The following is a 25,904-nucleotide window of genomic DNA, read 5'->3' as shown; positions in this document are numbered from 1 at the left end:
TGTGGCTTTTCTGCGTTCCCTAATTTGTCTTTCTGAAAATAAAGTTGCTCTGTTCTATTGTTGCATGAGTTTGAAGGGGTTCCAGCCCCTAGCTGGGACACTTTTTGTGTTGCTCTGGGCATAGGACCCATGGCCTTGTGCATGCTGGGCAAATACTCTGTCACTGAGTTACATCTCTAGCCCAGTAATGTCTGTACTACCGGGAAGAGCAGGAAATACAGAACAATCTTGCACATGTTCCAAAAGCTCATTCCTGAAAACCTTTCTTACAATATTGGACAGTTTGGTACTTCCAGAAATCCAGGACAGTCTAAAATTCTTAGGCATTATTGTAGATCTGAAAGACAGTTTACTCAGGCTCAGAGAGGTTTTAAGAATCTCATTTCTACCAAACCCTGGGAAATCAGAATCACCTACTTAGGCAGAAGTCAGAGACTCATCAGTGGATAAAAAATAATCACCCCTTCCCCACCCTGATATATTAAAAAACACAAATGCCTCCAATATGATCTAAATATCTTAAATCAGACTCTAGCACAAAAGAATCCTCTGACTCCATGATGAAGTGACTTGGAGGTGGCATATCTGTTTCCAACTCAGAGATTGTTAGAAGGTTTCTGAGGTAAAATGAGAACATATAAATAAAAAGAATCATAAGAAATTTATATTTTAAAGAACCCTGGCTTCTGTGATTGCAGCTAAGAATACATATTAAATACTATAAAAGTATTTTAGGCCAGAGATATAGCTCAGCAGCACAGCACCTGCTGGCAAGAGCAAAGTCCTCAGTTTGATTTCTAGTGCAAAAAATATTTAGAATATTTTCTTGAAAATGCTCTAGAATTTTTATTGTAGTACAACAAAATAGGTCATAAAGTAATTCTTGTGTTTTCATTTTCAGCATCTTCATGAGGAACAGTCCTTTAGTTGCCTCCTGAAAAAGGAAAACAACACAAAAATTTTAAAAGCAGTAATAACATATAGTGTGATTGAAGATATAAGCCAGTGATTTTAAATTTTTAAATCCTTCAATACTGTATGGCAAAAGTAATATTTAAAAGTTAGTATTTTAAAGTTTAGCAATTTAATTTTAGAATCAGTAATGCTTTTTTATATTTTATGGAAATGTGGAAAGCAAATTATGATTATATAAGATTCAGTGTATACTTTTCACACTTAGGCTTTGCCATGTTATTTCGTAGAGCTTTATAATTCTCTTAAATGTAAAACATTGTTAGGTTGGACTGCAAAGGCAAAAAGCAACCTGACATTTCAATGCAATGTAGTGTGGGAAAGAAGAAAGGAAGCATGTTTAAAAAAAAATGAAAAAAGAAAAACAGGATGTGAGTAGACCCCAGAAAGATTCTGCAAGAGGTAGATGTGATGAGAGGCAGAACATACCCCTGATGAACAGATTATGAGGAATGAATGGAGCAGAGAGACAGTTGTAATGGTTGATACATTGTGTTAACTTGAGAAGTTTAGAGGTTTGACTAAGCCACTCAGCAACAGACCAGCGTCTCACTTTGTAAACATCCAAGTCTTATGCAAGAGGAGGGCACAAAATGGTATGAGTGCTACACACACCCTCCTTACACTGTAAGGGAAGAAAAGAGGGCTTGTTTTCCCCTCTTGTTCTCTTGTTTTTTCTGTCTTTGGTCACCTTAGGCTGTTGCTCCTGTGCCGTGCCACCCTGCCTTGGAACCAGCTGATTATGGACTTAAAGCACCACAAAGTATGAGCTAAATAAATTTTTCACTCTTTAAATTTGGGTGTTGAGTATTTTGTCCTAGCAATGAAAGAGAAAAGTAACGACCACAGAATTTGGTACCAGGAGTGGGGTCATAGCTGGGACTATTACATGACCATATGGCTCAAGAGCCTTTGCGGATGGAAATGCAAAGTAGAGCTAGAATTTAAGCTGCACTGTATGGGAGATTCTGGTCAGAGCTCAGAAGACCACAAACCAGGTAAAGACCTGGCTCAGCAGGTTTATGCTGGAAACAAGGACTGTATTGATTCTAGACAAGGCTTGCTGTAACTTGGAAAAAACTTTGCCTGCATTTTGCTTATGTCCACAGACTTTCCCTGAGACTGAGATTAAGGATGCCAAACTAATCTGGCAGAAGAAATTTCAAGGCAGTTGAATGTTGAGGCTGTGACATGGCTACTATTGGGAACTTTTAACCAGATTTAAGTTAAGAATCAAAAACAGAGAGCCAAGGGCCAGCCAGATAGCTCTGTGGATTGAAGTACCTGCTTGGACAAACTCAGGGGCCGGGGATTAGATCCCCAGCCTGGTGTGCTTGCCCTGTCCCTGGGGCACGCTGACTGGGCATAGTGGCACACGCCTGTAATCCTAGCACTTGGGAGGCTAAAAAACAGGAAGGATTACTACAAGTCCCATCTGTGTAATGAGACCCTGTAGACCCTGTACTAAATCCAAATAAATAAATAAATAAATAAATAAATAGAGCCTAGAAGAATGATTTTAACATCTGACTTTGGCCATAAAGGAAGCTCCAATAAAGCTGTGGACTTAAAAGACAGAGCTGAGGAGATCTCAACTGCAGAAGAAGAACAGGAGCATACACCAGGTGACCTGAGGTCTGCTGAACAAGAAGCATCAAGTTTGCCTGGATGTAGATGGCACAGAGCACAAGTGATGCAGAGCCTGAAGGAAAGGAAGAAATGTGACAAGTGTCAACTGGAGGGATCTGAAGAGATGACATCATCATCAACTGAGATGAATGAAAGAAAAGAAACTCATGAAAGAGCACTTCCAAAACTGCTCCATAAAGTGACAAAATGATGCACTAACTATTCTAAGAGAGGGGAATGTATTTTGAGGGGGCTAAATAGTAATGGGTCTTTTCCTGTAATACATTTCTAAAGATTAAACATTTTCTGTATATTTTGATCATACAGCAATGTGTGCTGTAGGATTGTCCTGCGCCTGCTCTGGAGGCTGCGGTGCGAAGCATGGATGCTGCACACACACACTCCTTAGGAAGTACTAACAAGCACCAGAATATGTGGAGAGACGTGCATCACATGCAGAATGAATGTACTCACCCACATCGATGTTAAGAATAAAAGCTGCAGTCATGAATACTTCCAACATCAACATCCTTCCCATCAAACAGCTCGTTAGAACAGCCACTATCCAGCCAGAGGCCCCCACAGCTGACGCTTTGCCGTGGCTGCCACCGCTGCCACCGCCACTGCTGCTACTGCTGCCGCCGCCACCAGAAACAGACTGCACTGACACGCTGAAAGCTCTGGACTCTGCCTGAGCCACATTATCCAGGATAAATTCAAGCTTATAATTTTTACCTGGGAAGGGGAAAAAGGGAAGCATCACAGTGGCTGGCTTTCTTGGTTGCTTTCCAATAGTTCCAAGTTGGTTTTCAATGATTTAAACATAATGTCTAATTTACCAAAGAAGTACTTTTGGGAACTGAGTCAAATAGAAGTCAAATAGATTAGTTTGAGCACAAACAATGGTGGAGAGAAGGTCTGCAAACAGGAAAATGTCAATCCTCTCACTAATCACATGTTGGGGAACCCAGGTCGATTTTCCTATCTGCTACTTGAGAGTTCTTTCCTAGAGATGGAAGCAGGCTGTTTCAAATACAGGACAACAGGAAAGGCAGGTGAGAGAAAATAGAAGATCTGAATCTTTTTCCTGCCTACCTGATCTAAGTGTGAGGAGATACCCACCCCACTCAGAGGAGGGGAGAGTGGATACTAAATTTCGCATTTTATACAAATCTCGAATGCAGAAGAGTTGCAAAAATAGTGCAGTCAACACCCCTATGCCCTCTATTCAGATTAAATGACTTTTATCCACCTTCCACATGGTCTGGAAGATTTATTAGACAATTGAGAATATTCCTAACTTCCTATTCCATGTAGACAACTAGAAGAAACATCTTGGATAAACCTGTGCTCACAGCATGAAGAATAATGAGCTCATCCAGATAATTTCTAATCTGTATTCTGAATCTTCACACAGTATTGAATACGAAATGATTGGTGTATTTTTCCATGACGTAACCTCTTCTGGCACTACTGCTGTCATTAACTGTAGTTGCTCAGTAGAACAAGGCTTAGACTACCTGAACAACCTTATAAGTTCTTCTTCTTCTCTTTTGTTTGCAAAAATCATTTCTGCTTCATTCTTCCTTTTTGTTCAGGGAGAGAATGTAATTAGATCTTGACCACATTTGTGCATTTACCAACCATGACAATGCATTCTGTAACTTGCAGCTTCCAAGACATATACATTTTCAGCCACTACCAATTCTTTGAAATGCTATATTTAAATTTTTCCTTTCCTTCACTCTAAAAAAATCTAATAAATTTTAAAGTTTTGTGGGAGTTGCACTTCATTTTTAGCAGTTTGGATGAACAAAGAAATTAGGGTTTTTAAAAATTGATCTCATCTTTTCTCACTTGCAATACCACGGGGAAGCCCAAAGTAGCTCCATGGAAAAAAAAAACACTTAGAAGACAAATGAAGAATGCAGACAAACACTAGAGTTAGGACCTTGGCACGCAAGCTATTTCAGACATGGCCAGCCTGTAAATGCCTCAGCGGAAGCCCCAGAGACCAAGGAACGTATGTGACCCTTCCCTGCCCAATTTCCTGCCCCACACAATGTGAAGAAATGCAGTGGTAGTTATTTTAACCCACTGGATTTTAAACTAGCTTTAAATGTAGCAATAGAAACTGAAACAAACACTACACGTTACATAGGTTCCCAGAGAAGCAGGTCCAAAGTGCCCATCAGAGGGTTAGTGAAAACTGCAATCTCTTCACTTCCTTCTTCTACTCTTTCAGCAACCAATTCTCATTTTCCTGTTTTCTGTATCTCTCCCTACCCAAGTGGCCCTGTTTTGCTCCTTAGGGAGCTATTGGTAGGACAGACCCTGGCTGGTGCTGTGCTGCCAGGCTGTAGGCTCATCTGCAAGGAGATTTCTTGCAGAGATTGATGCAGAGGCTATGTATGAGACAGTCAAAAGCCTACTCCATTGCCTTGCACTCCAGGGATCTTGCTTACTTTGGAGTCTTGCTATGCAGAGGTAATATTCTGGGGACCTTGGTTTCAAGGTCTTTGCTGCAAGGTCCACTTTTATGTGGCGGTGAGCATCATCTTCAAGGAGTGTTCATGTCAGATCCCACAAAGCCCTTAAAAATGTTGTAGGCCTATTATTATGTGGGCTGCTGAGAGAACCAGCAAACATTAGCACACCTAGGGGTTGCTCAAGAGCGCAGTGGAACTTGTTGTCATTTGATTCTCAGCAAATAGTTTAGGGTACGCTGCCCCCTAGGCAGGTTGAAAACTAAGGGGAGTCAATCTTTTGCAATTAGTTTAACTTTCGACAGAATTGATGTAAAAGTCAGACTGTTGGAAATTTTTTTTCTTATTTGACTCTCTACAATGATTTTGTTTAACCAGACCTGCTGTATCTGTGAATGTATGGTGTGCATATGTGTATGTGTGTTCACATGCATGTGTTTGATGAGAGATCAGTTTTAAGAAGTGGGAAGTGCCATCATCATAGAACCTTCTGGAAGGTTAAGGTTGCTAATGGTCTTCCATGGGTCCCAAGGTGAACAGACAGATTAATGGAGACCTGTTTCAAATACATGCAGCTCATTCATCTCTTTAGATATTCTATTATTCGTCACCAGTAAAGTCTATCATTTGGTCCCTAGTAAAATGATTTGCACCAAAGGGGTAGAGCTAAGGCCCAGCAAGATAGTTCAGCAGACTAAGTGCCTGCTTAGGCAAGCACAGGGACAGGGGTTCGATCTCCAGCACCACATGCTGTGCTGGCCCTACCCTAGGGCATGCTGTGCTAGCTACAGAGACCTGGCATGTGGTGCAGGCATGTAATCCCAGCCCTGGGGAGGCTGAAAACAGGAGGATCACTATGAGTCCAAGCTGTTCAGTGAGATTCTGTACCAAATACTTAAAAAAAAGAAAGAGAAGAAATAAAAACCACAAACAGAAAAAAAAACAAAGGAGTAGTGCCACCAACCCATACAGAGGTAATATAAGAACAATCCTGTGGAGTTGGTGCTTGTAGTTACTGTAGTGACATTTGATACACTGCTTGGCCCAGGCTCACTGGATACACTTGAGGAGAGCTCGGGGGAGACATCTGCTCTCAGCGCACGTCACAGTTCTCCACAGCTGCTGCTCTGGGGAGCTGAGGGGCGCTATGAGTTTTCTCCCTGCCATTTGCTTTCTGAGAACTAGTCAGCTTTCTGCCTCAATGCCTGCATAGGGCATTAAAGTTAATGAGTCTACATGCCCTTTCCTTTCTCAAATTTTGAAATGCATGTCAACTTTTCTTACTAGAAATGTAGTACATATGTAACAAGGAAATTTAGAAAATGCACAAAGGGGTGAAAAAATATAAACCATATTTTATACATAACTTCATCTTATTTTTTGTTTGCTTGATTATTTTAATTGCTATTTCATTTTACACATTAAAGATATTTTGATAAATTACATTAAATATTTTTTTTCTTTGTATTTTAGGGAAGGGAGGGCTTACAAGGTGTTCAGGGTCTTACTATTATATTGGACTCTTAGTGATCCGCCTGTTTACAGCCTCCCTAGAGCTGGGATTACAGGCACGCGCCACCACGCCCAGTCTCAATTGCCATCTCAGCGTGCCCTAGGGGCCGGGCGGGCACAGCAGGCCCTGGGATCGAACCCCTGGCCCCTGAGCCGGCTTGCAGGTGCTTTAATCTGCTGAGCTACTTGGCTGGCCCACATTAAGTATTTTCTGAAATAAGGCAACGTATAATACCCTGATTTCTACAATTTTGTTTACTACCATATCATAGAATGTTTTGTTCATTAAGAGAAAATTGTATACTTAGAGAGAAAACATTTTCTCAGGCTTTCACAGAGAGCAAATTGGTCAAGCAATGACTGTGACTCATCCACATGGCTGACACTGACAAAAGGTCTACCAACTGCTGTACAAGGTTTCAGGGTAAATCTTGAGGGGATTTGACTGACTTTGTCAGATAAAAAAAAATTACATTTTTGTTATATAGGTCTTCCTTTATCTTGATCTTAACGATCCAGCAGAAAAGTATAAAAACAAGGTATAAAAAATAAAGCCATATTAATATGCTGAGCTGTAAAAGGCTCAAGTCAACAACTTCTGACATTGCCAGTTCCACAGATAACCCACTACTATTAAGGGCTACTGGACTATATTGGATTGTTTTGCTGAATTCACAAACCTATTTGAATGGCAATGCAATAACGCATCACTGACAAAACTAAACAAAACAAACAAAAAAGGGGGATATAAATGAAGGACCATGTTGTAGTGAAAAAAATATACATCTGTATATATAAAATATGATAGATATACAACTACTTTCTCTTAATTCAGTGAGAAGAAAGATTTGTACTAATGGCATTTAGACAAGATATCACGTCTGCATCTTGTACTAGGAATAATTACTATGAAGACAACAATTTGCAATGTATTAATTATTGTAACTATTCTACTAACCTGTTTTGAAACTGTCTCATTGCTATTTCTTTCTGAACAAAATTAATTAAAAATAAATTTAAAGAGAAAAAAAAAATATATATATGTATGTATTTCTAACACAGTCCACTTAGACTGTTTGAAGGAGGAAGGGGGTAGGGAGAAGAGGACAAGGGAGAGGGATATGATCAAAGAATAGTATGTGATTAAAATGCCACTATAAAAGCCCAGTAGGTAGGTCACTCACCTACTCTAAGAGGAGTAAGGTCTGTATAGTTGGCCCAACAACTGCTAAATGGAATTGTTACATTTCCACTGAGACCGCTGACTTGGTTATTGCTGGAGTCCTTTAGTATAGCCTTCAAGGTCAGTGAAGTAATCCCAACAGACACACAATTACCCTTAAGAAAAAAACATATAGCAAAGGATTATAACCATTGTCTTGTCCCATGCTCATCTGAAATAATATGCTGCTAAACCTTTATTTTTTGTGAATACTTCATGACAGATTTAAAATCTACAGAAGCTCCTTATGTCACTCAAAGCATTCACAAATAGGGTCACAAGAGCATCAAATTCATTATAAATGAGGACGGACAAAGAAATACAGAAGCATTTGCAACAGTAGAAGAGGATTCCCCAACTTCTAGGGGTGGTGTAATCCTCCATCTTGGGCCCAGTTGGCTCCCTTTTCAGAATTCATAGTTCAATTCCTTGCCTAGGGAGAATGGCGACTTGTGACTTACATCAGGATCCACTGCCTTGATTGAAGGCTGCTGAGAAAATGGCTGTCCCAGCTGTGCTGCCACTGGCTGGGTGACCACAGAGAGCGAGGACACTGGGGCCACATGGTGAACAGGAAACGCGGACCTGGTGACCGGCTGGGCAGCCACCTGACAGGGGCAGGAGGATGAAAGTAGTTTCTCGTGACAAACTGTGTCCCACAGCAATGCTCAGCCAGGCTGAGTAGAATGCAGTTATTGTTCAAAAATATATTCAACATTCAAATTAGGATCAGTACAATATTTCCTCTGAGTCACGCATAGGAAGCATTATGGTAGATATGCAAACCATGCAGAAATGAGTTTTTTTTAAAGTTTTTTCTTTTTAAAATCTAGCTTATTTTTAAAAACTACTTTGTTTTCATTTTAATGATTCCATAAGATTCAAAAAAATGAATTAGAAATAAATCAGTGTCTCTTCTTGCAAAAAAAAAAAAAAAAAAACAATTAGAAAGCCTTGCCCTCTAAATTACTGTGTTAATATAGAAAAAGAGAGTTAAAATAAGAAATAAACAAGATTAAGATTTAAATAGCTAAACTACATGTTTTTTAGTTGCATGTTCTTACCTTTATCCAGCCAGAATCATTCGGGCTGGGTATAGGGTTGGTAATAGACATGGAAGAAATATTAAATCCAAGGATACTACTGATTTTTCCCAAAATCACAGCTTGCCCAAGAGAACCAGAAATTTCCTGAAGTTCAGACAGTTTCATCCGACCTATGGGGAAACAGTAGTGTGATGTTTGGATTAAAAGAATATAGAATTGTGAGAACATGTAAGAATTTTTAATTTTAGTTTTATTTGCATTGTTCCATCCACTATAGAATTCTAAGGCTTTCCAATGGTGCCTAAGAAAAGTATAACAATCATATTAGTGAAGCAAAGAAAATAATTCAGTAGAATGTTTTAAGCTGGAATGAAAGGGGAACAAAAGGTAGATAAGATCAATACAAAAATAAAATAAAATGAAAGTACAGGAAGGAAATATATCTCAGTATTTTCCCATGTTACTCCTTCTCTAGCAGTGCTACTGTGAATTCCTGTCATCACATATTTAAAAATAGGATGCTAATTTTGGAACTAAAGAATAATCAGCATCCATTTCATTGTTCAGCTATATATGAATATGTTGCTAAAGTTATCAGCACATTGCTGAAAAACTTTTAGTTGCTTTGGACATTTGACAATTTTTAAGGTTCATTTTAACCCTACATGTAGTTTCTGTTCTCTTTTTCTAGCACAGCAGGCCACAACAGGGGTTTCCCCTTAACTGTACCGCTTAGTTCTCAGTAGCTCATGGAGTGGCAACTCCACCCACACAACTTACTCCTATGGCAGAGCCCCGCACTTGTGCTTCATCACCCCTCCTTCACTCTCCACTCCAGCTTATCTAATCAATTACCACCTTCTCTCTCTACCCCTCCGGTGTAGTGCTAGTCAATGCGATCCTTGGTTGTGTTACTACAACAGCTCACACTCGCTCTCTTATCCATTTTTGTCCCTTTCTGCTCCACCCCATAACCAGTAAGCAGTGGAGTCACTCAGAAAGCTGTTATCAGGGTACTGTTTGGATGCCTGCAGGCTTTACTTTGTCCTTGTTTCTAGTAACCCTGCATTGCCCATACCCAGAGTCATACATTGGGGACTCAAATTCTTGAGCTTCTTCCTACAAGGCTAAGTCAGGAAGCTTAATGTTTTCCAGAAGCAGTCAATGCCCTAAGCCACTGTATCTCACATGAAACTTTACAATCTACCATCAGGGAATTTTATTTTAAAATGTGTCTTTTGCATGATTCACCCTTTGGACAACTGGTCTCTTTTTGATTTCTCCCTCCCCCTCACTCCTTCTGGGTCAGTCCCTCTCCCAATGAGGGTGTATGGGATCTAGTCACAGTGGTACAAAGAGAGCCCTGTGGATGCTCCACCAGTCCTGCCTCGCCTTCGCGGGGCTTTGGTACAGTGGCAGGGGTGCCCTGGTCTGAACTGCTAACAGCTTTCCTCTGACCGTGTGCAATGGGAAGGCGCTCCTTAGGCTGACCACCATCTGGAAATCAGAGGTTTTTTACCTGAGGTTCTCTTACTCCTCGATGCCAAGACTCTACCTGCCCAGAGATTCCTTAGTCTTCAACAATCACACCCCAGGACACCTGGAAACTTCCATGAATTTGTCCCTTCTTGTCTCTATGATTTGCTTTCCTAAGCTATCTCATACATATCTGGATAAATTTAACAAGCTAAAATTGTGTTAAGGACACGGGCAGCAGAGGTTGTATGTGAGAACATTAAGGGCACACACAGGAAATGATTTCTTGGGGGATTCAGCAGCTAGTATGGAAGCTTTGGCCCTCACTATCTACAAGAGGATATAAGGGATTTCTAAGAGCTGACGGATAATCTACATGTGCACTACAGCCCACTGTGACAAACAGATTGAATTCACAGGCTAAGCCTGCCAAGTCCAAAGTGCTGATCCTCTAGCTCCAAGGAAATACAGGGCCAAGAAGGAAAGTCAACGATGTAACCAGAGAGGGGTCCGATTGCGACAAAAATCCTATTTCCTGTCTCTCTCTCAATCAAGACAGATTTGCGGCCAGACTGCTTGCCTCTTCACGATGTCAGACTCCTTTCAACCCTAGTCACTCAGCTATGAAGTTACTTCCTTAGATAGATCTTCCTAGATCTTCTACATTAGGCCAAATTTTGTTTAATTTACTAATCATTATAACAAAAAAAATGGGGGCTTAAATTTCTTCACAATTCAAAATAGGATAAAGGTCTCGAGGCCTTTAGAAGTTTCAGGTTATGAGCTGGTAAGATTCCCTGAGGCCTTGAACTAAAATGAGAAATTTCACTGGGCCCAGCAAGTCCTCTTCCAGGTACCATCCCCTAAAGGTTAAAGACATCCTATCACAATGACAAATGTATCCCCATGTGTATAGCAGCATAACTCATAATAACTGAAGCTTGAAAGCAGTCTGTATAGCCATCAACAGATGAATGGATAAAAAAAATTGGTCTTTGTACACAGTGGAGTATTAATTTGCAGTTAAGGAAGAAACATTTGAATCATTTGTTGGAAAGTGAGTGTACTTTAAGACCAAAAAATTAAATGCAAAAATCATATCTTCAGACACCCAAGCTTATATATCTCATAACTTCTCTTTTATGACAAACCCAGAGTATAAACACCTTTTAGAAAATAATAAAAGATAGACAATAAGAAACAGGGAGATAGATGTTTTGTAGATGGGAAGTACATTCAGAGAGAGAGGGAGGACAGAAAGATGGGAGGTGAATAGAGATTAAAAAGAAAATTTAAACATACACACCTACCTCCAAAGATGAATGCAAACATTCTATATGGCAAATATGTACTAATAAAAAATGTAAAGTTATTTATGGCTCTGGACTTAGTCATTACATTCCTCAATCTCTAAGGCAACCCTTCATACCTGTGGTGTCATTGCTTAAGGACCGAGCAGGAGGGTCTCCGATCTCTAATTCAACTGAGTTTCCTGGAGACCTTTTCCTCCGCAGGCTCCTTCCTCGTGTTATTTTGCTGACTCGGATTTTGTCGCTTGGTATCTTTAGGAATAAGGCGAGGTTTCTAACAAGATTATGTGAGCTGTAAAAGTCATCTTCTGTTACCGCAGGTAATTGGAAAGAAACAAATATGACTGCGGCCGTGTGGATTTCAACAGGTGTTGTTCCCCTAACCAAAAGGTAGAGCATCTGGTAGGTTCTGTCAAAGTAGTTTTCACCAAGAATAGTGGAATTCAGTTTAGGAAGAAATTGCTCTATGAAGAAAAAAGTACCAAAACCACAATATTAAATATTATCACAATTACAATGCATGTTTTAATATTTGTTTCAATTTAGAAAATTCAAAAAATTCAATGTTATCATTCCATTAGGAAGTATAAATACTATAAACAAGAACTTTAGAACTGATGTACAAAACTGAAGTCAATCCTTTACAATTCATCATCATTTATAAATTAAATTTCTTTTTAAATCAGCTATAAACTCAGTATAAATAAAGGCAAATCTTATTATAAACCTAGGAATTTATACTATTTTTATAACACTATTTACATCTTCAGAATTTTAAAGCCTCAACTGAAGCACTTACAATTTTAGAAATACAAGTTTAGGGCCAACAAGAGAGCCCAGCAGACTAAGCACTTGCTTAGGCAAACACAGCGGCCAGGGTTTGATCCCTGGCACCTAATGCCATGCTGGTGCCACCATCTCCCCACCCCCGTGTGCTGAGCTGACCACTGAGACCAGGCATGGTGGCACATTCCTGTAATCACAGCACTGAGCAGGCTGAAAACAGGAGGATCATTATGAGTCTAGGTGGAATCCAAGCTGCGTGGTGAGACCCTGTACAAAATACATTTTAAAAAAATCTGCTAAGGATTAAGTGTTTCTATTTTAACTAAAGAGAGGTACATAATAAAAATAAGCATATAATAAAATATCTCAGAGGAATCTTAAGCCTGAAAAATACTATGATTAATCTGTGATTAATTCAGTTCCCAATTAAACTTTTATAATTTCCAATTAACTTTAAACAATTAAAGTTTTGTCAAATTGATTGAGATTATTTGGATACATGTACATAATTCATAACATACATGTCCAAATAATGTACATGTATGTTATGAATTATGGCAACATATTAGCAATGTTTAAGAGGAAAAAAGTCCATCAACACATTGAACCTGAGGCTGAATTTATAACCCTTGTGACATTTCATGGTGAAATTTACTAAGAAAAGGAATTTATGATTTTAGAAAGGGAGAATTTCTTATGAATGTAACAGATAACAGCTTTCAGAAGCCATTTCATTATCACTAGAGATTTCCCTACTATGTACTGATACAAAAGCCAGACATAATTTGGCTTAAACATTATGTGAAGCTGACAAATGTGTGGTATAATATTCTTGATAACTTTATCACATTATCACAACAATGAAGGAAGTGGAAATATACATAATAGAACACAAATACAGAGAAATTCATAATATGGGGCTAATAATGTGCATTCCAAGTGCCCAAGCAAAAGTTTCACTTAAAAGCATTGCCGCTGGGCTGGGACATGGTTCAAAGGTAGCATATTTACCTGAGGCCCTGAGCTCAATTTCCAAACTTTAATGTCCTCTATGGGAACTGAATTAACCATAGATTAATCATAGTATTTTTTAGGCTTAAGATTCCCCTGAGATATTTTATTATATGCTTTATTTTTATTACATACCTGTCTTTAATTGAAATAGAAACACTAATCCTTAGCAGATTTTTTAAAATGTATTTTGTGGTAGGGGGGATACAATGCTCTTTCATTAAAAGAAAAATAACTGCAGAAATAACAACACATCCCTGCCTTTATCTGTAAGAGGGCAGTGATGGTGTTGCATTTCAACCTCTCAGCAGCTGCATTAAAAATTCTCCGTATTAATTTCTGCCTATTGAGCTGGATTCTACTTTCCAACTTTTGAATGAGAGTCCTCAGTACCTTGTGAGTTGTTTCAAGAGTAGAGAGTTTATGAAAACTAAGCTGTAAATACGTGCAACCATCTGATTGCAGAAAGTGACAAGTGCGACTCTCTTAGCCTGGTAAGAGTCAGTACAGTGCGATAGTCGTGTGTGCGGTTTCAGAGCGAGGCTGTTTTGAAGTCCTCGCCCTGCCTGGAGCAGCTTTCAGGCCACTATGGCCTGAGCTGCGCCCCCTCCAAAGTCCAGTGCTGCGGTCCTCACGCCCCCCATGATGATGTTCAGGAATGGAGTCCTCTGGGAAGAAATTAGGGTTGGATCAGACTGTGCGGGTGGAGACGTCATGATGGAACTCATGCCCCTGAAAGAGACCCTGACTTCCTCCACGATCTGAGAACACAGCGAGGACACGGCTCTGGCCAAGCAGAGAGGCCCCATCAGAACCCGACCACACTGGCACTGCGGTTTCTGGCCCTGGCTTTAGACCTGTGAGAAGGACCTTTCTGTGGCTTAAGTCTGTGGTATTTTGTTCCAGCAGCCTGGGCGGACTGAGAGCTGAACAGATTACTTCACCATCTCTGGCTCGCTTTGCTCACCCACACCTACCTTCTAAGGTTATTACGGCACAGTAACAAAGCAGTGCCTGAGGTATAGTAATGTGTCCAGAAATATTCACTAGTCATACCAACAGTAAAAATAAGACTTGCTTTATACATGGCGAAGATTATCGGTCACCCATACATGTTCACAACCCTGACATGCTAAGGCTATGGTTAGCCACAGTTATGGAGCATGTCTTCAAATGAAAGGTAGCACACATGGAATGAAATGCCCAATGTCAGTATCATTAGAATCCTGTTCAACAAATAATTTAAATGAGCAGAGACAAATCCTGATCTTACAGGATATTTTGTTAGGATAAGTACCTTCTTCCATTTATTTCATTTAAATCAACTTTAATTTCTCATATTTACTTCATAGTATTTGTCTTACTTTTTGTTGGCTTGCTTGGCATTACTTTTGGCACCTACCAAGTCATTTGGGCTCTGATATGCATGAAGTAACAGTAAAGAAGAGATAGAGTATAACCTCTGAGCAAGATCTCTTTTAGACGTAGGAATAATTAAATTTAAGCTTACTAAATTAAAGGATTCTTAGAGAGAAAAATGTGTCCATCATGAATTCAATGATTGTCTATCTTTGCAGATAGAGAAGAGTTCCACTCACCACAAGAGATCTTCAAGGACAACATCATAAATGAATATACTCTAGTGTCTTCTGGACAGTGACTAAACACTTAATTTCTCATGTATTCATAAATGGCTCAGGAATTTAAAATATTCACAAAACATTACAAAGGATTTTATGAATAATGAAAGTACTTGTGCCATGTGTTCCATACTTTCCTGAGGAAATACCTGCATACAGATGCCTGTTAAGTTTGCAATGTTTCTGTTGAGCGTTCCATACTGTATTTTTGGGACACACCAATGAATTGTTCACATAGACATCCAAACGCTGAAGAGTAGAATAAAAAATTCCAACTAGAACACCCTGTTAAAATAGTGAAACATTTTTGTGTTTTAAGAGAGTGATAAAACAGAATATGAGAATATGTAGAATTTAGCATTTTAAAATGTTTTTCAACTGTGTACACCTGTACAAATGTTAAAACTCAGTCTTATGGATTTAAGACAAACACTGAACTAAAATTTAAAATGGGCTCACATCCAGCCATTAATGAAGGCTTTACACCTTCACCCTTCATTGATGGTTCTCTGAACAAGATAGTAACAAAAGAAATAAATTCTTAGAAGAATGCCTCTAAATCAAGAAATGTGTCCTTTTCAAAGACACTGAAGTACAATATAGGCTTTCAGTTACCGACACATGGGAGGGACTTAGCACAAGTCCTGTATCTGTATCACACTCCACTCTGTAGAAATAGGTACTTAAGCCTAAAGGAAAAGTACTTAATGCTGAGAAAAATTTGGTAATAAGACTACTAAACTTAGTAAGAATAACTGTACTCTGTCATCCAAATTTGTTCATTTTTCACGTTTATATTCCCTACACAGAATACTATCAGACAGGACATAAAGTAAAGTGGTTTTGGTGAAGAGTTAGCAAGGAGCCCTGGTGGCATGACTAGATAGTGAGAGGTACTTATACAGAAGGATTAACAAGAAGCCAAATAGATTACATCAATCTGGAAGCTTATTGATATAGTCTTCAGAAGCTCAGAGTGCTAATAGGCATATTACTTTGTAATCAACATTCTTATTTTTTAAATTAATATACTCTCCTTAGATTTTTTCTTTTATACCATCAAGGGCAAGTTCTTAGCCCAGCCTCATACTATTGCAGATGCTGGCAAAACCACCGTGTTTCTTAGGCTTACGTTCTAGAGGGAGGTGAGAGACAACAAATAATAAAAATGATCAGCAGTAAAGTCTGAAGCACATTGGAATGTGGTAAGTGCTATAGAACAAAAGAAAAAGCAAATCAGGGTGTGAGAAATTGGAAAGCCAAATGGTGGGGATGGCCAAGGTTGGCCGTTGGCCGAGATGGGCTATTTAGCTACCTAGATAACAACATTACACGCCAATGCAGCATCTGAAACAAGGTCGTGATGTGTGGGGTACTGAGAAACAGCAAGAAGCCAATGTGGCTGGAGAAACACAGGAGAGAAAAACCTTTATTCTGAGCTGCACTCCTAACCCTTTTTTTAAATATTAAATTTATTGAGAAAGAAGTAGCAATGAGACAGTTTCAAAACAGGTTAGTAGGACAATTACAATAATTAATACATTCCATATTGTTATCTTAGTAATAGCTATTCATAGTACAAGATACAGACATGATATATTATCTGAACACTATTAATTCAAACTTTCTTCTCATTGAGCTAAGAGAAAGTACCTGTATAACTATGCTAACTATTATATATATATAACATATGTATAATATATATAATATATGTATGTATGTATTTCTCACTACAAAACGGTCCTTCATTTATAACCTCCTTTTTTGTTTACTTTTGTCAGAGAAGGGTATTCCATTGCCATTTAAATATTGTAGGTGCATGAATTCAGCAAAATAATCCAATATGGTCCAGTAGTCCATAATAGTAGTGGGTTATCTGTAGGACTGGCAATGTCAGAAGTTGTTGATTTGAGCCTTTTACAGCTCAGCATATTAATATGGCTTTACTACTTATACCTCATTTTTATACATTTCTGCTGGATGGTTAAAACCAAGATAAAGCAAGACCTGTATAACAAAAAATGTAACAAAGATGTGGTATTTTTATACAATGGAGTATTACTCAGCTATAAAGAATGATGAACTCAAAGCTTTCATATATAAGTGGATGCCACTTGAAGATATACTCATAAGTGAAATAAACCAGACTCACATGTGTAAATATCATATAGTCTCCTTAGTGTAAGAACTCAAAAGAAGAAATAAAAATTGAAAAGTATAATACAACTAAATGGACAGTGAGAACTTAAGGATTAAATAATGAAGAGAGCGCAAGGAGAAAAGCTAGGAAACATGGCAGGGGCAAGACCATACATCTATATGCACAAGATGGTTAAGCCAAGGATCCTGAGAATCTCCATTAGGTTTTTGAAACTAGCAGTTAATTGGCAGGATTCTTACCCTGACTAACTATATATGCTGATACCTGTGAACTAAGCAACTTCACTGAAGATAGCAGTGTGCAATACTAGGGCCATGCTTGGAATGCCTGTCATTCTGGTCTTCTAAAAGCACACTGCTTCTAATGTCATATCAATTACTCCTAACCCTTTTTTCTTTCTACTTTTTTATTTTGAGACAGACTCTTTATAAGTCACTAAATTTCTGGGTGGGCTCACATTTGTGAACCTTCGGCCTCAGCCTCTCCAGAGTCCTGGGATTACAGGCAGGCACCACCCTACCTGCCTTTTTGGTCTCTGACTTTAGTTCAGCCAATAGTATGGAAACTGCTTCAGGCTTTGGGTAGAGGAGAGACCTGCTTGGATGTCTGACTGAAGGAGAGAATCAATGTACTGTAGGTATCTGGCTATTGGGGTGAGAAAAACCATAGACTAGCAAAAGTAGAGAGGATGAGGAGGAGCTGACAGGTGACCACCTTGATCCAGAAAAGAGACAAGGTTGGCATCATGGGATGGCAGCAATGGAGAAAGTGGGAAGTGACCAGATTCCATGTATTCTGAAGGGAAACAATAGGATTCGTGAGAGAACTGGATGAAGAACGTGAGACCTCAAGGGGCGTTTTTAGGTTTTATTTTGAGCAACTTGAATTCATCCTTTCCTGACTAACATCGTTTCAAGTTTCTGTCCTGGTTTCATCTTTTCAAGTTTCTGTCCTCATATTCTTAACACACTGGGCCTTTAAAATTCCACAGTCATAGAAAAGAAGATACAAATTATAGGACTTGGCATAGCACATAAACTTAATCATGCCAAGTGAGTTCAGTTATAGTGAAGGCTTATGTTGTCAAAATATTTCAAATAATATGCTGCAATCTCAGAGCTAAAGTCCAAATGTATATTTCTGACATATATTCAGAATAGCTTCATGGAAGAATAAATATGTATTCTAAGTGATCAGTGTAATGATATGCACGGTATTTTTATGCAAAAAATCAGAGTTTAGCTAATCATACAAACCTTAGGCGTCACTCCCATGCCTCATACGTGCAACCCACGAATCAGGTGCACGTTGGCAGAGGGGTGTGTGGTACCTGCATGTACTTTCTGACTGAGAAAAACTGTCTAGGCTAAGAGTATTTTTACTAATATCTTAATGAGTCCTTCAAACTTGAGCAGGGCTGATAATATTAGAACAGAAGACAAGATATAATCCTTAGCAGATAGAAACACGCAAATAGATCAACTACAATAACTCTTAAGACAAAATTTTTATCTTGCTTTACCTTGCTATGGTCAACATTAAGCAACATTAGCCGAAGATTCTGAGGACTGGTGCCAGTGAAATAAACCTCGTAAGATTTGTTCAGAGCCACGATGCTATGGAACAGGGACAGTCTTCTCTGGCACGTGTATCCTGCACACCAGCCATGATCCTGGGGGCCTAAATTCATGAAAAATGAAAGTTCATGTTCTTTTACATCGAGTATTATAAGCATAAAGTGTGGGGAATAACTATATTAAAAATAAACTGCAGTAGTTGAGTTCAAATGCAAGTTCAGCACTCATACCCATTAACTGTCCTACTATCTAGTCTAGCCAGCCAGGCTTTTCCCCACCTCTTGGCTGCAAAAGGAGGGCATGGAAGCACCTCATTCCTATAACTATAACTCGAAAGGCAATATTCAAAACTGGGCTGAATGCAGGCCATAGAAACCAAGTGGATTGAATGTTCTGGTGGCAAAAGTGAAGAGAAGCTTAAAATCACGAAACTTTGGGATGTTTGGATTTAGTTAAGCTTACTCTCTTTAACAAACTTTTAATGAGTATTCCTCTGTGGGGTTTTAGCAATCTTGTTGTATGTTAGATAGCCTGATATGTTAATATACTGTGAGGGAAAGAAATCTCTTTCATCCAGGCTGTGTGTCCCTTCCGTGCTGAGCCTGCTTAACAACTAATCTTTGAGCTCCAGTATCATTTCAGGGTTACACAATAAGTGCCCTTGCTGTGCTCTCAGTACCTTTAGAAGTTTATTTTATTTTTCATTCAAACAGTCTTTCTTGGTTTCCTAAGGTGATGTGCACCCTTATAGAGACAGTAATGTAAGAAACTTAGATTTTTTTTGGACCTTTATAGGCTGGCCTTGAAAGTCAAAGGAATCAGATATGAAAGATGCAACAAAGGTTATAAATCTTCCAAAGATTTGTGAAAATGAAAAATTAGGTTGAGAATACCTCTTCTCAAATACTCAATACTTTATTACATTATTAGTTTTTAAATTTATGTAGGGAAGATTAGGCTTTCAAAGATATGTAAGTCAATTTGCCTTTAAATTTTCTCCCCTTCTTTCTTCAAATGGTCAGTTTGAAATAACTGCCCTGGCTTTCCTCGATGGGGAGCCTCCAGAGTCAACTCTCACTCCTGCACATAGATTTTTTTTTCTTGCAAATAGAGTGGCAAGCAGTCCTGGTGTTTGGTAGTTTTATATGACAATAAGAGGCTTCCATGCATTCAATAAATGCTTTAAGTCACTCTGGTCCACTTATTCCAAACACCTACCATTAATGAGATCAACATAACCGTTGCTCACTATAGCCACTGGCGACAGCCGTCGTGTTTCTGTGTCCGAATCCAGGCTTTCAATAACCATCATTGCATATTCCATCCCAAAGCACTGATAGCTCTGCCAGTCTGGAATGTATTTACAGGTTGCATCTCTAATAATTCCTAGAAATACATGAATATATATGCTAGTAAGGAGAATCTCTTCACAAAACATCCACACACTACCCTTTTCTTACATAAGATTAACAAGTAGAACATCTAAGTTATGAGCTGAGTACATTAGTTATTAAAAATGAAACATTTTTGTTTCATGAACTTGAGATCTAACAATACAATGAGATCCAACAAACCTTTATAAGGTGCTTTCTCAGTGACAGGAATTCTACTTCCGTTCAAGAATGTGAGCATCACCTTAGGAATTCTGTAGTCTCCGATTCCTAGTTGGCTGTTTCCATTCCATTCATACTCTGCCTGAGGTATCACGGAGCCAGAACGCCCCAGAAAGGAGCCATCCATATCTTTAAGAAAAGACTTCCTTTTGGCGTCACAAACCATGTCTACACAATCAGATGGATTCACTTTACTTGGGAGAAAAGACAAAATGAATAATTTAGCTCATTTTTCTAAAAGCTTTATACAAACACAGTTCAGTATGTGAGCAGACCTCAAAAAATAGATGGACTCTTATTTCAGAAAAGATTTAAAGTGGGACCAAATACTCTGGTTTCTCTTCAGATCATATAAATCTTTTGCCTTTTACTAACGTGGGACCAAGTGGCATCAGTAAACAGCGTTGTAATGAAGTCTGCATTTCCATAGTGATGATTTGCGCTGTTATGAATTTATTAACATTTCAAAATGACAAGTTGTACCTGTGGGATATAAAATTGCATTTTGCTATTCTGGAATGATACATTGCTTGTTTGTGCATTATTCACAATACACTAACATTTTCCTGCACAACTGGTGGAAGATTCTCTTTCATACAGGATATACAAAATCACTATGTTTACCAGAAAGCCTTTATTATTTTTTCTCTTCCTCATTTTGAAAGTTTATAGCTATTTTTTACTGTACAATAATATAAATATTTAATACAGGCTCAGTTTCTCTCTCCTTTCTATCTTGAGCTGTTAGGCCCTTAGCCAATGGCAGAATGCTTTGTATTCTTGTAGATGTTTGTCTGTGTATGGACAGCAGTACTTAGGTTGTGATTCTTCCGTTACATATTAGTAATCTCTCTGATGATAAGAAATTAAACACTGTAAATTTGTCACTCAGTTCAATCATAAATGGTATTCTAGCTTCCTCTTGATTTACCTGCAGTGCTCATTGATTATTCCCTGATATAATAATAAAATATCTTCTGAAGATGTAATGTACTACACATTCAAATGACATACAGCATAATTACAAAATGCTATGATACATAGTGTGAGGAAAAATATCCCAGAATCGTAGCAATAAATCTAAGTGGATGACGCAGGTACCATGGCATATATCTTTCCATTTTTGTTTTGTTTAAGATAAATATACAGCTATATTATCCCTGCCTATAATGTACTAGTTAGGGGGAAGAATTTTAATAAATATTTATTTACACTGGGGATGTAGCTCAGTGGCAGAGCATGTTGTTAGTACGTGCAAGATCCTGGGCTCAATTCCCAGTAGTAATACATACAGATATACATACGTACATACATACATACATACATACATACATGCGTGCATGCATAGATACATGCATACATCCTGCAGTTCATGTCTCCTCTGTAATTAAGTATGTGCAACATGTTTTGTAAACAAGTTTGTGAGGAGCGTGCTCAGTGGCATTCCCACATGGCTGTGGTAAGACAACAAGCAGTCTAAATTCAACTTCCCAAGAAGCAGAGCTTGAGAAGTAGATTTTTATGTAAGTGGGTCAGGGAAGGAATCTTCCTAAAAAGGAGAGAGAGAAGTTGCACAAAGCATGGGGAAGAAAACGAGACTACAGTCTCTAGACAGCGTCATCCTGATCCCTTGGTTATCGCTGCAACATAAATTACAGGTGTTGCTAGCTCAGGACAAAGACCCCAGGCCTGTGCGCTTGAATCTGATAGGCACTATCTCTGCAACACAGGGATCGTGGGTGCTGGGAAGGCTTTGGGTGACAGCACACTCTTAAAAAGGGGACAACCAAATGCTATCATGGGCCAACATTTAGAGCATTTTGGGTCTACTAGTAAAGACCTGGGAGAGCACCAACAGCATCCACTAGAAGCACAGAACTCAATGAAAGTATACTTGGAAGGGCAGCAATCTCTTCCAGTTATAACTATGTATTACATTTGGAAGAATCAATGATGAGTAACAGACGGCTATAACTGCCTAGTGAGTAGGGTCCCAATTGAACCAAAAAACACTGCAGTTCAATAATGATTAAATAAGTAAGCACTGAGCTGTCAGCAAAATAAAATCAGATTAAGCCAAACTATTCATCAAACATTTTATTTCCCTGAAAGATGCCTATTTGATTATACAATATTATTCCTTCTCTTTGCTTCTAAACTGAAAATAACCACAGATCTCTGATAAAATTTTTCTTTCTTCCAATGTTGCCTTGCATATAAAATTCTTGTTCTGTACTGCCTATAAAAAAGTAGGAGTTATTCACTACATTCTTTTATGACCTAGTATTTAAGCAAAATATCTTGACAACAATTAACCTTTAGTAATCACAAAAATTACTGTTTTCAATTTCTGCAGATTTACAATCACAAGGGTTATAAGGGCTGATTAATTCTTAACCACATTTTGGAGTGCTAGTGATAAAACATTTGGAAAGCAAAGGATTGAAAAATAAGAAAAAGTATAGAAATGATAAAGAAATCTGTTTCAATTCATGACTTTTAATGGAGACATACTAATGTGAGACATGCACCAGATCCTTATATATTTTATGTTTAATGATATTATTGATAGTATATGAGAAACTGAAAATATACACATTAAATTCAAGTTTTTACAAATCAGCTGAGAAAACAGATTTATATTATTAAAAGTCTTAATTTTTATAATGCTTGTTAAAACTTTATAGAAATTAGTTACTTTAATATAGTAACACTTTAGACCAATAATCAGAGAATGGAGAATGGAGAACTATAGATGACAAAGAAAAAATTGAATTTTAATATATTTTACCTTATATCAGGCCTATGTATATATATTTTAGATGATTCAGTAGTGTCGACCAGTTGTATATTCCTCACATAGATTGGATGCTGTAAATCTTCATTTAAAGGGTTAGTGATGAATATCACATTAGTCTCCCCTGAACAAACATTCTTGAATCCAACAAATGTTGTATCTAAAGTATTAAAGAGAAGTAGTTATTTTCTCTGGAGAAAGTGGAATTTCACAGCACACATTCTATTGGCTTAAGCTTCTTCAGTTGTAAAAGATCATAATCTATAATCCTACTTACATGAATGAATTTTAATAAAGCATAAAATTAATATTAAATCAGTATAACAGTGGTTTTTTTCTGCTGTTCTGAAAGAAAAATTAAATGTCATTTTTCAATATGTAAAACTTTTGTGAGGGAACCAGTCTAGAGGTGGACTCTGATATCTGATTTCTTTTCCTGTCATATTGAGCACATTCATATGTAAATTCATTTAAGTATTTTCTTCTTGATGATGAAACATTAATTATACCATAGCTTACATAGTTCTTAGAGAGTATAACTGAGCAGATTTGTGAAAGACAGCGTTTAAACTTGCCTGAGACGTCCAGGCTGCCGCTGATAGCATTGTAACTCATGATCCCTGCGTGGGGTTTCCGGGGCGCCATGTTGTGAGCTGAAGCAAAGGTAGGCCAGCAAATCCCACTTCTTCCGCCTTTCTCCCCACCCAACAAAAGAAGCAGAAGAAGAAAGTTAGCAGAAATTGAGTATGCATGTCAAGACCAAAGATACAATTGCAAAATTTCACCTGCTGGAGGTCTAACGCTGCGATGAGCACCAGTGAGCTCGACATTGGGATCATCTTCACTGAGGACATCAGAACAGTTAAATTCAGGGCTGCTCCCAATAATTAATGAGCTCTGTTTAAAAAATGTCAAGCAATACAGTGTGAATAGTAACTCTTCCAAAAAAAATAAGAGTGAATGATTGACACAATTCTATAGTAGTAAAGTGCAAGCTATCCATTTGAGAAGCGGATCATTCATTAAGTAAAAATAATAATGTATGCTATTGTCTTCACTATAATAACATTGAGAGTGATGGAGAGAAGACAGGCATGCAAATCCTTCTTAGGGGACTGGGGAGATAGCTCAGCAATATAAGTGCTTGCCTGGCAAGTGCAAGGTCCTGAGTTCAATCTCCAGTACCAAAACAAACAAACAAACGAACAACACACCTATTATGTTCCTGTGATAGAAATGTGTCCAGAGAATAGTGAGAACAAAAAGTGGAGAGAGCGCCAGTGAAAGAGGGCTAGCAAGACAGCTCAGCAGACTAAGAGCCTGCTTAGGCAAGCACAGGGACTTGGGTTCAATCCCCAGGACCACATGCTGTGCCAGCCCCACCCCCAGGCACACCGAGCAGGCCACTGAGACCAAGATTGGTGGTGCACACATGTAATCCCAGCACTGGGAAGCTGACACAGGAGGATCACTATGAGTCTGAGCTGCATAGTGAGATCTTGCACAAAATACAAAATACAAAAAAAAAAAAAAAAAAAAAAAAAAAGTGGAGGGAATGCCCTTGTTGCCTGTGCTGTTCCAAGAAAGTCTTCAAGGAAGGAAAGAGGATCTAACAGTGTTGCAAGTACAGTGGGTGATAAGCAGGAAGAGGTGAGGGAATTGGAGGAGAGAAGGGGATAAAGAGGTTCGTGGCATACAGTACAGTCGCAAAGGCATGGAGTCCTGACCTAGAGAGAGAGAAGACAAGATTATTTTGTCTTTCAACAACTTCTCCCTTCTCAGAGTTGCTCTTTGACTTTGTTTCTTACCTCCACCTTCACTGTCTTACTGGAAATTTTGTGAGACACAGCAGCTGGCATGTAAATCATTGAAAAAATGGCCATTCCATTGTCCACTAAGGTCACATTGTAGATGTGCACACGCTCTGAGATCTGTATTAAAAATAGGAGGTTGAATAGTACTAGGGAAAATCATGAAATAAGATAAACACCACTTTTAACCAGATTCACCTGAAAATAAATTCCATAATCCCAGCACGTCCAAATGGTAAAGCCCTGAATAAGGGAACATCCAGGAAGACCATCTTGGTTCATATAGATGCCATACAAACCCCCATGCGCTTCATTGTCAAACCAGCTTTCTACAGGGTTAGCTTGACCTTAGAAGAAGAAGACAATACACAACCAGAGAATTAATATTCCAAAGCAAGTCAGACATTTTAATAAGCAGTATCAGTTAAAATTAGCACATATAACAAACAAGCCTAAATGTGAAATCAATGGTAACACTTGCTGTCTCTAAAAAGCTTCCCCTGTCCACCTTTTGGCTGCTGGCTCTATCTTATTTATTTTTATTTTTTTAATAATTTTATTGAGAAACAAACAGCAATGAGACAGTTTCAAAATTGATTACTAGCACAGTTTCAATAATTAATACATTGCATATTGTTGTCTTAGTGGTTGTTCATTGTACAAGATGCAGACATGATATCCTGTCCACAAACACTATTAGAACAAATCTCTCTATTCATTGAACTAAGAGAATGTGGCTGTATACCTATCCTATTTTGAATATACAGATACAAAATGGTCATTCATTTGTATCCCCCTTTTTTTGTTTAGTTTTGTCAGAGAAAGGTATTCCATTGTCATTTAAATATTGTACAT

At 38.4% G+C, this 25,904-nt stretch overlaps 1 protein-coding gene across 1 annotated transcript in view; it reads right to left on the bottom strand.

Moving 5' to 3' along the window:
- Positions 1-367: 367 nt before the first annotated feature.
- Positions 368-25,904, bottom strand: part of Pkhd1l1 (PKHD1 like 1) — a 165,853-nt gene continuing 140,316 nt past the window's right edge. Inside the window, exons 60-74 of the mRNA XM_004640093.2 lie at positions 25,248-25,396; positions 25,047-25,169; positions 24,024-24,135; positions 23,814-23,930; positions 23,233-23,398; positions 20,403-20,635; positions 20,047-20,214; positions 18,774-18,931; positions 15,240-15,375; positions 11,773-12,117; positions 8,886-9,037; positions 8,283-8,429; positions 7,784-7,937; positions 3,076-3,336; positions 368-934 (exon numbers count right to left, since the gene is read on the bottom strand). Of these exons, the coding sequence (XP_004640150.1) occupies positions 924-934; positions 3,076-3,336; positions 7,784-7,937; positions 8,283-8,429; positions 8,886-9,037; positions 11,773-12,117; positions 15,240-15,375; positions 18,774-18,931; positions 20,047-20,214; positions 20,403-20,635; positions 23,233-23,398; positions 23,814-23,930; positions 24,024-24,135; positions 25,047-25,169; positions 25,248-25,396 (2,432 nt within the window). The 3' untranslated portion in view covers positions 368-923. The remainder of the gene's footprint in view (positions 935-3,075; positions 3,337-7,783; positions 7,938-8,282; positions 8,430-8,885; positions 9,038-11,772; positions 12,118-15,239; positions 15,376-18,773; positions 18,932-20,046; positions 20,215-20,402; positions 20,636-23,232; positions 23,399-23,813; positions 23,931-24,023; positions 24,136-25,046; positions 25,170-25,247; positions 25,397-25,904) is intronic.

The sequence above is a fragment of the Octodon degus genome, unplaced genomic scaffold (assembly GCF_000260255.1).
Source record: "Octodon degus isolate 3935 unplaced genomic scaffold, OctDeg1.0 scaffold00118, whole genome shotgun sequence".
In the NCBI taxonomy this organism is placed as follows: Eukaryota; Metazoa; Chordata; class Mammalia; order Rodentia; family Octodontidae; genus Octodon; species Octodon degus.
The sequence above is the reverse complement of the archived record's forward strand: the minus strand, read 5'-3'. Positions and strand labels throughout refer to the sequence as shown.